At 35.8% G+C, this 11,051-nt stretch overlaps 1 protein-coding gene across 1 annotated transcript; it reads right to left on the bottom strand.

Moving 5' to 3' along the window:
- Nucleotides 1-615: 615 nt before the first annotated feature.
- Nucleotides 616-10,932, bottom strand: LOC139948554 (N-acylneuraminate-9-phosphatase-like). The gene is made up of 2 exons (XM_071946734.1): nucleotides 10,840-10,932; nucleotides 616-10,001 (listed from the first exon to the last, which is right to left on the bottom strand). Exons 1-2 carry the CDS (start codon nucleotides 10,930-10,932, stop codon nucleotides 9,357-9,359), a joined length of 738 nt encoding a protein of 245 aa, XP_071802835.1. The 3' UTR covers nucleotides 616-9,356.
- Nucleotides 10,933-11,051: the final 119 nt, after the last annotated feature.

Here is an 11,051-nt window from a genome sequence, read left to right as displayed (position 1 = left end):
TTGCTTAACAGTTTTATTTACTGGGCAAAAATTAGCAGGAAACAATTTTACAAGCAGTTTGTTTTTGCTGGTCCCTCATTTCTGCACTTTGCAATGTATTGAGGAGAACAGCTTTATGAAAGTTGGGCCAAGAGCATACATGCATTGACACATTGTTATTATCTGGTTATGTGCAACAAATTTTAGCTTCAATGCTGAGAATGTAACCGAACAATGTATGAGTGTACAACCTTCATCCTCTCATTTGGTCCCACCTGAATATAACGACAAGAACACAAGACTCTACAAACCATTCTACCCTCTATATATCTTCTAATATAACTTATTATAAAGCAGCACAATCCTTCAAACCAGCACCATTTATACATTGAAAACACTTTAAATATGCACAGCATACACAGAACTTTTCATGTTTTTTTCTTTTCTTTGGCAGTTGGAATGTAAGAATAAAAAATCAAAAAAAAAAAAAAATCACAAAAGCACATTTTGGTATTGCATACATCGTTTACAGGGCGAATTGAGTATCATTTAGTATCCATTATTTATGTATTTTGAAGTATGATATAGTACATGTAAGCTATGTTCGACACGACAATAATATGCGAAGATATCTTTGCAGAAGTATTCAAACTTTACTACACAACACATGTGTCTAACCGTGACTACTAAACATTCATTTTCAGAAAAGTGCTGCTTGCCAGTTCAGTGTAGACCCCTTGCATATGACGTCACACTCTCAGAAAAGCGCCCTCACTGAGGCCAAATGAGGCACATCATTAGAAGATAGCTGTTCTTTGTGCAATAGCTGTTCCTTAGGCAATAAACACTGCCTAAGCTTCTATCATAAAAGATGTTATAATTGAACATCAAATAATGATCAATATTAATAGACTAAAGCCCGGTTCATACTTCCTGCGAATATCGCTGCGAAAGGATAGTTGTGACGTCAAATTCACGTCAAATTCACTTTGCATTCGCATGCGCAGGAAGTATGAACCGGGCTTTAAGCAGTTGTATTTTCTGTGATGAAATGAATTGAGAAATTCAAAATGTGACCCTCATATAGAAAATAGTAGAAAATAAAAAATAAAGCATAGAGCTAAGATTTATCATCACAAAAAACAAAACAAAAAAATCCAATAAGTTATAAATACGTGTATCCAAATCGAAGGGTTTTTGGTCAAAGTTACAACATGCAATCTGTATGGAGCCAAGTTCACATTCAAAGCAGAGGGTGAATTTGACGTCCTACATTCATGGCAAAGGATTCAACCCAGTTCTGTAGTTTCATTGCTGGGAATGTTTGATGCAAACCTCTCTTTTTGTTGTGTCAAAAGTTGCGCTAAACTTGCGCTCACATCAATATTAACCCATGCTGTAAAAACATTAGTAAACCAACTTTAATTATTACTTTAAATCTAAGTATGCAATCTTTATCTTAGGGTACATCAACCAATACATACTTTTTTTCTTTCTACTTTTAAGATTTGGCACATTTATAAGTCAAGCCACTTCAGCATTATAAGTATACACCAAGTTCAGCACAATTTACCAAGATGATTGTGTTTTAAATACAAGGCAAGAATTTCCTACACTAAAAAAAAGCTGAGAAATAACAAGCGATATCGGAGGTTTCAAAAACTGACACACCATTAAATACAAAGTAGCAGCTACAGAACACAGTAATGTAGCGTCGTTTGGGTTTCTTTGTGCATTATTCAAATCAACTACTGATTAAAACTCCTGTTGTATACAAGATATGTCCTCATTTTAAATAACAATATATATATATCTTCATAAACACAGCAATACGCTCATGTAGACCACTTGTATAATATACACTTTTTGATTTAGTTGGAAGTGCTTGTTTTTATGCGACTAATATACAATAATATAGTCACAAGGCACAGAGGTTTACGAACTGGCTTCCACATAACGCACATTACAATGTCTATCATGCATGCGTGCAAGGTGTAGACCACACTTCTGTTTTAAAACAGAGCAACTACGTGCCCCGTGAAGACTTTTAAAGCTTAAAGGTATGCGTGTGACTACAACATCAGAAGAGGCATCAAAATTGAATCAAAAATTTGATTTCTGCACCATAATATTAAGCAATTAAGTATTTGTGTTTTTCATTGGTAGAAACCCTTGCAGTTGTTTTCAACCATAAATATACACAACAAATACTTAAATGCTCGAATATATTTGCCATATTTTGAGACTCAAGGGCTAACTGCTGTGTTGGACCTTTATCATTCTACAACCTGCATTACATATAGGCTAGATCATTAACAATGCTAACAATATTTTGTTCACTCTGAGCAATATCGCTAAGAGTTGTAGAATATGTGGCAACAATTCATATAGTTCAAACACTGAATAATTCAAACACAGCTATAAATGTGTAATAAGACCAATGCACCGATGTAGGTTTATATCCGATGCTAAATACTATACCAATGTACACAGATAAAGCATCTAAGAATTACTTTTTTAAAAATAGCGCAGAATGGAAATAGTTAATATACACTATGATACTATAAAACTTGTACTGTTCTAGTTAAGTGCACACAGCCGGAAAATGGCAGGTTTCTAAATATTGCTTGGTGCATAGATGCTTATTACGCTCAAATAATGCAGAAGATACACACATCAGGCATTACAAACTTCCTACATGTATTGTAAGTACTTATCCTTGAGAAAACTGCTACATGTACTATACTTTGAAAGCCTAGATACAAATCAGGAAAAGATAGCACTTAGTAACTCAAAATTTCAAAGATCAGGCAAGTTACTAGGTTTTTTTAAGTTAAGAAATTGAAAAGTATTATGCACACAAACTGCACAATCATTGACATTAGTCGAGAATGTTGTTTTTGTCAGCATTTAAAGTTCCAAAATAGAATTGTCTATTTTCACTCATTTTTAAGGAAAGTTTCCTCCTAATTTCCATTTTAAAAAATCGGTCGATTTCAAGAAAAAAAAGACCACAGTAAATTGTGGTCTTTGAGAACTGCTGCCCCAACAAGACCGATTTATTGTTTTCTGTTTTAAAATTACTCTCAGTACAAAAAACAACCTACCCATATGGAAAATGAGAAAGTTTAATTTAGTAGGATTTCCGTCACTTTCAAGAGACTTTAAAACATCATCCAATGATTATGAAGTAGGCCTGTACTGAAAAGCTTTTTTAAATATTTTTTAATTGAGATAATTTATTCAGCAGTTTTAAGTACATCCGGACAAAACAACAATTTTTTTTTTTAAACCAGTCTCCAAACATTTCATTTTAGAACTCTTATCTACACGTAGTTCTAAGATTACTTTAGTTTGATTTTTCCTTTGAGAATCTCCACTATCCAAAATTGCACAGAGAACCTACATTCTTAGAGATCACAAAGAATTTCTTTTAAGGCTAGGCCTTCATCTTAATGTACATGTTGTATTTATACTAATGTAGATTTCTTTGAACTACGAGTACGTGTACACAATGTACAACAAAATTACACTCCTCACTTCAGGTAGTGACCCCTTGCAGACGCGGAATGCTATTAAGCAAAAATGTGCGTTAACCACTTCCACCATTTTGGGGCCGGTCAACTCCTCTGTGTAGATTTTGACTCCCAAAATGGTAGGAAAGAGAGTAGGCGTGTCTTGCAAAGGGATCAATAGATGGTATATATATAATAGATTGATTGCAATAGACGTCATTGGCTGCCATCTTTGATGAATAATGCATGCTTGAAGAGCTATCATTGGCTGAACGTCATGCTAGCGCGTACCTGCGTGCACTTTTCCCTTGTTTTACATCAAAAGTGGCGGTCAAAGAAGCGTAATGCAATCCATCTATTCGACTGAAATGTCGGTGTATTTACTGCACCATGTGTTCTGGATGGACCGCGATTAAATTTGGCACAAAATGAAGAGGTTAAAGTGAATACCATAAAGAATAATAAACTTAGTTGGTTGGCTGTGATGCCTACAGTTGAAGTACATTGTAATGAACACATTGTACAATGTGCCTGTATACAACAGAGTCCTCATGATAGCATATAATGGAGGTAGTACTGGGTAGCCATTGTGAGATGAAATATTCTCTGATGAATAACAGAAACGTTTATTTTTTAATAGTTTGAAAACCTTAAACCATTTTCTTGGTTTAAAGGTAGGGTCATAGATTGATAAACTCTCCAAAATTAACTACCATAAAAATTACTTGATGAGAAGCAATGCAGCTGTTGATAGCATAAACTATTTTGAGAAAGGATTCCCTTCAAAGTAATGAAGTTTGGAAAATTTGTCACTCCAAACATTTGAATCTACATGAATTGTTTTCTAAGATTTCTGAGGGTTGGTGTCCATATGAAAATGCTGCGCGGGATGTGGTTGCTGTCATATCACTATTGAAGATGGACTCAAAGTTCTTGCAGGCATGACAGGTGACTTGTATTGTATCTTTTATTTTTTTATTTTGCCTGTAAATCAGCATTACATTGACAAAAACCAATCTATGACACTACCTTTAAAGATGGACATTTTCCAAATGTCTTAGATATTATGAATGTGTTGAGCAAAAGGTCAGGAAAAATGTACTTTTTATTTGAACCTGTGTACCAGACAAAACCCCTGTAGATGTATTTATAACACAGCTACTGTTGATTGTAAATGCAGCATACATACACCACCAGTGCAGAGCCGCATTTTTCACATTTTCAGTTCACAAAGATCATTATTTGATAATGTGTGAACTAGTAAGGTAGTAGAGTTGTGGACAAGTCATTAATGGTCTGCCGCGGTGATATAGTCGAGTTGTGGCGGTGCTCTTGCGAGATCACTGCTCTTGCGAGACCTGCTGGTTGCTGACTTCTACTCCCCATTAATGGGACCGTAGTTGTGAGAGCAGGGGCCAGCAGTCTCGCGAGAATACTTCGGGAATTGCAGGGAGATTCGGAATAGAGTCGGAACACTATCATCGTGACAGACATTTAACGACTTGTCCACAAGTCTAGTAGGTAGATAAAGTGCGACCCAAAATCGTCCAACTGTGTTGGAAACTTACTACTATTAAAACCCTCCCAAATAATAATACAAGATAAACTGGAATGGAAAATCGAACCCGAATTGCACAGGCTGAAAAAGGCACCAATTTCAGATGTTTAAAATGCTCACACATAAAACCCTGTTGAAAAATTCATTAATTTCTCTTAAATCAAACAATTCTGAAAAAACCATCCAAAGTCCCATAGAAAAGAAAATCACATTTCAAACTGTGGAAAAACAAAACAAAAAAACTTATTGGCATGCAATTGATTATGCCTTCTATAAATGTATTGCTACATCGTACCATGTTCATATTATGGTCCCAAATTCCTCCATGATTCATGGACTCAACAAGTTAAACAAGCCTACTAAATAAATACTCTATAGAGCCTAGGCTTGTCATTCAAAAAACAAAAACAACACAAACATGTAAACAACAAACAATTGAAAGATTGCGTAAATAGGTGGATGGTAAACTTTCCAACAGGGACCTACCACAGGGGTCGAAATTGCCAGTAGCCCGCTAGCCCTGGACTACCAGATTTACAGCCAGGCTACTCATTTATCCAGTTTGATAGCCTGGCAGGCTTGTGGGAAAATAAAGCCAGTAAATCAACATCACAAACAATAATGACCTGTGCTGATGAAATTGTAAAATGAAATACTTTCGGTGACCAAATTTGTGCCATAACTAAAAACATATTGTGTTTTTCGGGCCACCAAAATCTCATCAGGGCTACTAAAAATTATGGGTTACTAGCCCTGCTGACTACCATGAAAATACACTTAATTGTGCCCCCTGTACCACTATCTTCTGAAGTAAGCCATACTTATCTGCTTGCTTTAGAAGCTACGTACATGCCAGGCAGTTTGCTTGTTTTGTACATACCCTACGAGAGTGTTTAGGTATTCAGACAAACACTGAACTAAGTCCAGTACATGTACTAACAGTATGAAAGCCTTTATGTAATGTACAACTCAACAAGGAAATATGTCTCATGTAAATTTTCATCGAAAAAAATGCACTGGTTGAATTTACAGCACAGTACATCAAGGCACCCACAGCCGTGATGCCATTGCAAAGTTCCATTACAATTTTAAATTGTTTTAATATAAGTGCCCCTTACAAGAGGAAAATTGCTGTTCCCCTTTAAGAATGAATTTCAAGGCCTGGCACATTTACATCAGGGCTAGAAATTAACACTAGACTGCAGGGCCTAGGCCAGTACTTTTAGCATTGGGCCAGTAAAATGAAGAACGCACAAGCCTGGTGGTTTTGTTGTTTTTGATCGACTAAACCAGTTGTGTAATATCTTCTTTGTGAAAAATGTGGACAGTTAATCTGATATTTTAATTGTGTGTCAAAGTACTGTTTAAAATGGGAACAAAGACCCTTATATTGCAATTAGAATATCACAGTAAATAATCCACCCATTTTCCCCCACTGAAAAAAAATACATTAACAAAAAACAAATGAAAAGTAGCATGATGAAAAAAAAACACGAAAAAAACCCAACACATACAATTTTACACTTTAAGCAGACACTCAAAAAGACATCTCAGAATGCATATCAACAGAAAGATGATATTTGTTAACATCAAAACGACACAACTTCAACTGTTAAGTTCAGTGATTTTGTCGTTGCATAAATTTGTTTTTGAGATTTTAGTTCTTGATCAACAGTTGTTTTCATTTTAATCAGCATTCATGGATCAGGAACAATAATTATAGTTCAAACAACACCTGCTTTTTATGTGTTGTGATCTGAAAATAAGTTGTAATTTCATAGGCACTTGGATTGTCCAATTTTGCTTATACCCTAAATTAAACAACTCTTTTTTAAAATTTGGTAGATGATTAAGATTGTCTGTGATTGTCTGCGCTTGTATGTAGTCTGTATGGCGGCAAGATATTCTTTGAAATATTAGTTTGACTTTTTTATTAGGGATAAGTCGACTCTACACTGTAAAATGTATGAATACAAAAAACACTGTGTATCACAAATGTATGCACATGTACAACACATACATGCAGACCATGACAAGCATGAACACTGAGTACACACCAGTGTCCAATTTCACAAATTGCATAAAACACAAAAACTTGCTTAGCACATGAAAACATTGCATCGCAAAAACAGGTTACCATCCAACAATCCATTAAGTTAAAATCATTGTGACTGGTTCCCCTATCAATTCACTTGCTTAGCAAATTAATTAAATCAGTATTTTCGGCCAAACAAATTTATGAAATTTGGCCTGGCTGTCATGTAACCTCCAAATTGTACAGGAAGGACAGGTCATGGACAGGTCATGGACGATTGTTCATTTGTTTGTAACATGAACAGCGTAATTAGAATACAAGCAACTACACTGTACTAAATGTACATAGTGCAGTCTTAGAACACACTGTTTCGTTTGTTTGCATCAAAGCACACAGCATGGAACATGTATTGTACTGTGCATCCTTGACCAAAGGTGCTACATGTACATCACAGTATACCATGTACATGTAGGATAAAATGGCAGAAAACATCAGAGGTACAGGAATGTGCAATATAATTATTTGGACTGGTCTGTACAGGCTGTACTTGTACCAACATCGTAGGCACAATGCGCATACTATGTACATGTACATTCAACCTGACAACATACTTGACTGTTCAGCACAAACAATTTCTTACACTGATGTCAATGTAGAGTTTCCTAACTGTAGAAATCAGGCACCTACATACAGGCAATACTGCATCACACAGTATGTAAAATACCATAACTTCAAACATCTTCATGGCTCATGGCTCTCCATGAACACAAAACTATGCTCTCACAGTTTGTGTAAAAGGTATACATTCCACAACCGAAGTGTGAAGTTTCAGTGACTATGCAAGTCATCAATTAAACACGTGAATATTCAACATGTAGGACACACAACCAAAACATACGGACATACAAAACACAAAGTGTCAGAGGCAATAAATATGTGTACAAAAAAAACCCAAAAAAAACTAGCACAACAAAAAGTCCCATGGATCAATTCAAAACTTAACACTGAACAGTGTATTGACTCATTGGGAGAGGAATTAAAAAACGTCATTGATTTCAGTACAAGCATCTAAGCATAACTTTTTTCCTGCCAGACCACAGTTACACTTATACTTCAGATTTCATTAGACTCTGTACAAAAATATCGTTGTTATTAAGTATTTTTTAAAGAATTTCAGTCATTATTTGTTTGATTTTTCATCATCTTCTTCCTTACAAGTAATTTCTCCTGGCAGTGCAATTTTATCGTATTGTACATTTCCTTTTTGCACTGCGAGCACATTGCACAAACTCACACACATATTTTTTTGGTAAATATTTGCGTTAGCTAAACTGGCTGAAAGTTGGAATGCCTTTTTTTCCCGTTTAGACATTTTGTCGGGCAACATTCTCTGGAAATATTTGAATTGAAGAAAATGCATTAACCAACAGCCAGGTTCTATAATTAATTTATAATTGAGATAATTTATATCTTGAGATAGTTAGTACATGTAGGTGGGTCAACAGCAACAAAAATAATGTTTTCAAAAAATACTTGTTTTTCTACCAACACATTACTTTGTTCTGTTCTTGTCAAAGCCTCTAGTTTTCTGCCGATAATAGTATCTACACCCCGATCTCAACTGAAAAACTTCATTTGGGGATTTTTTTAATTTGTTGTTTGTCAACAATTCATGATCAAATTAAATATAAACTGAAACAATGGTATCTGAGGTTTGTCCATACTCATGAACTGTCATTAAACGGTCACAATTGTCTGCTTAATGTACAAGACACTAAAATGAAACTCCCAAGATTCCACAACCCCCCCTTGCGTGTGTAGTGGTTTGTGACCTGTCATGCATAATAAACCGCACAATGCTAAAAAATCAGATCAAATGAAAACAAAAGTAAAAAATAGATAAGTTTGAGTTTGTCTTTGCTATTTAAATTTTGTTTAAGGTCGAACACCATGCCATACAAGCCAATTTGAAAGCAACCAATTCCAACCTACACAAAGAAAAAAACACTTTTAATTTTTCACATAATCTTATTTGGAGAAAGACACGATTAGAGAAATGTAAAAATGAAAAGTCCTTTTTTTCATTCAGTGCAGTTGGTTGCCTTCAAGTTGTCTCAATTTTGGAGAACAGTTTGCGAAGTGAAAGATACATTGGGAAATCAAAGTTTACTACATGGTATAATAAATAAATCTAAATGCTTGAGATCGGGGTAGAGAAAACATCACCAACCTACATAAAATGTACTTTGCATGCATAGATTGTAAAAATTTACTGAGATAGGGAGGCGATACCATTGATGTCATCTAGTACCATCTCTAAGTCTAGGACTGAGGCAATACTGTACGTTGGACTTGGAAAGTAGATCTCTTTGTTCTGTCGTTGAGGGTCGATCCACACCGTTGCCCGGCAACCGGAATCAAGGCCTCCCTGTATATCAGTGCTGAGGCAGTCGCCGACCATGATACACTCCTCTGGTGTTGCTGATAGCATCTCAAAGGCCGTCTCGAAGATGGAGATATCTGGCTTGGGATGAGGCTGCTCGCCACTCACTATGATGCCATCAAAGTACTTGTCGGCTCCGCACTTTGCCATCTTCTCTCTCTGTATTCCAGATGGTCCGTTAGTCATGAGGAGCAACTTGTAATCCTTGCATAAGCGGGCGAGCAATTTCTTCACGTCCTCGCTGAAGGTCATGTGCTCTAGGCGGCCTGTCATCCAAGTACGGTAGAGCAGGTATGCAGCATCTTTTGGATGGCAACTGTTCAGCGCTCGCTGCCACAGCTCAGTGCGCCATTCTGCAACAGGTATGATTTCGTTGGGATCTTTCTCTGCCTCAACGAGATACTTCCTAAATGCCCTGACTACATCATCAGCGTCAACATCAGGGAACTGTGAAACCAGGACTTTCTTCACCTAGTATTCGAAAAAAAGAGATAAATACGGTGGCTTATATTTCGGGCGGCTTACATTGACACGTAAAGTAAGCTTCAGCTATTGTTACTAAAATTAAATAGGCAAAGATCGCTCACTTCAATACAATTTTTTTTAATTAATCGGAACTATCAAAGTTTCTTCTTATAGTTCTGTACCTGCCTTAAAATATTACAATAATTAATACATAATAGAGACATCAATTTTCACTTTGTTTAAAAAAAAAAAAAATCCCTTGGAAATTGAACCCAAAGATAAAATTTACAATTCTGAGCCCAGCAGTCTTGAAATTCCGGATATGAGCACGAGGAGCTAGTGTGATGTGTGAACAAAGCTTTGGATTCCTGAGTTGGGTCAATCGGCACCGTGGTACCAGGAATAAAAAAAATTGTTTAGTTATTATTAAATATTTCTCATTCTCAATCAACAAGGCTGTCATTCCAAACCAGGCCGACTACTACCTTGAATCCCTTGAATCCCCCTTGATTTGTTTTTTATCATCTTCAGCAACATTGTTTAAAAAAAGTGTGATAACATATACTTCTAAAATTGACTATTGTCGTGATATAATAGAATTAAATTTCACCAATTTATTTTATAAACAGTAAATGTACTTCCCTTACAGCGCCCCCAACGTTATGTTTGTTGTGCATATCATACGCGTATACTTTTCTTTTGTTTTACTTTATTTTGATGGAACTTTGCGTTCCAGACTTCGTCAGGTCCGTAAAGTTGAAAAGCTATTTATAGACAAATGGAGGTGTATTTACAAATGAATCCTGCAAAAAACATTATTGTATTTATCAAAGTTATATATTACCTCTTTAAAAGCAAAAGTGTCGGCGTTTCTTGTGTCAATTAGCGTGTTATCTAGATCGAAAATGATCGCCAACACTTTCTGGGTGGCCGCCATGTTGGAAGATTACCCACAATTCCAAGAACGCGAATACCGAAAATACAAGCTCCTCCATTTTTTGTTTTGGGGGGTTCTGAATTATATGTTAAGTGGTGTTGACGTATAAATATTAAAAT

This window comes from Asterias amurensis, chromosome 1, assembly GCF_032118995.1.
Source record: "Asterias amurensis chromosome 1, ASM3211899v1".
NCBI lineage: Eukaryota > Metazoa > Echinodermata > Asteroidea > Forcipulatida > Asteriidae > Asterias > Asterias amurensis.
The sequence above is the reverse complement of the archived record's forward strand: the minus strand, read 5'-3'. Positions and strand labels throughout refer to the sequence as shown.

Coding starts and splice junctions, on each gene's coding strand:
- LOC139948554 (XM_071946734.1), bottom strand. CDS start 10,932: ATGGCGGCCACCCAGAAAGTGTTGGCGATCATTTTCGATCTAGATAAC. Junction 10,002..10,839: donor ACACTTTTGCTTTTAAAGAG/GTAATATATAAC, acceptor TTCGAATACTAG/GTGAAGAAAGTCCTGGTTTC.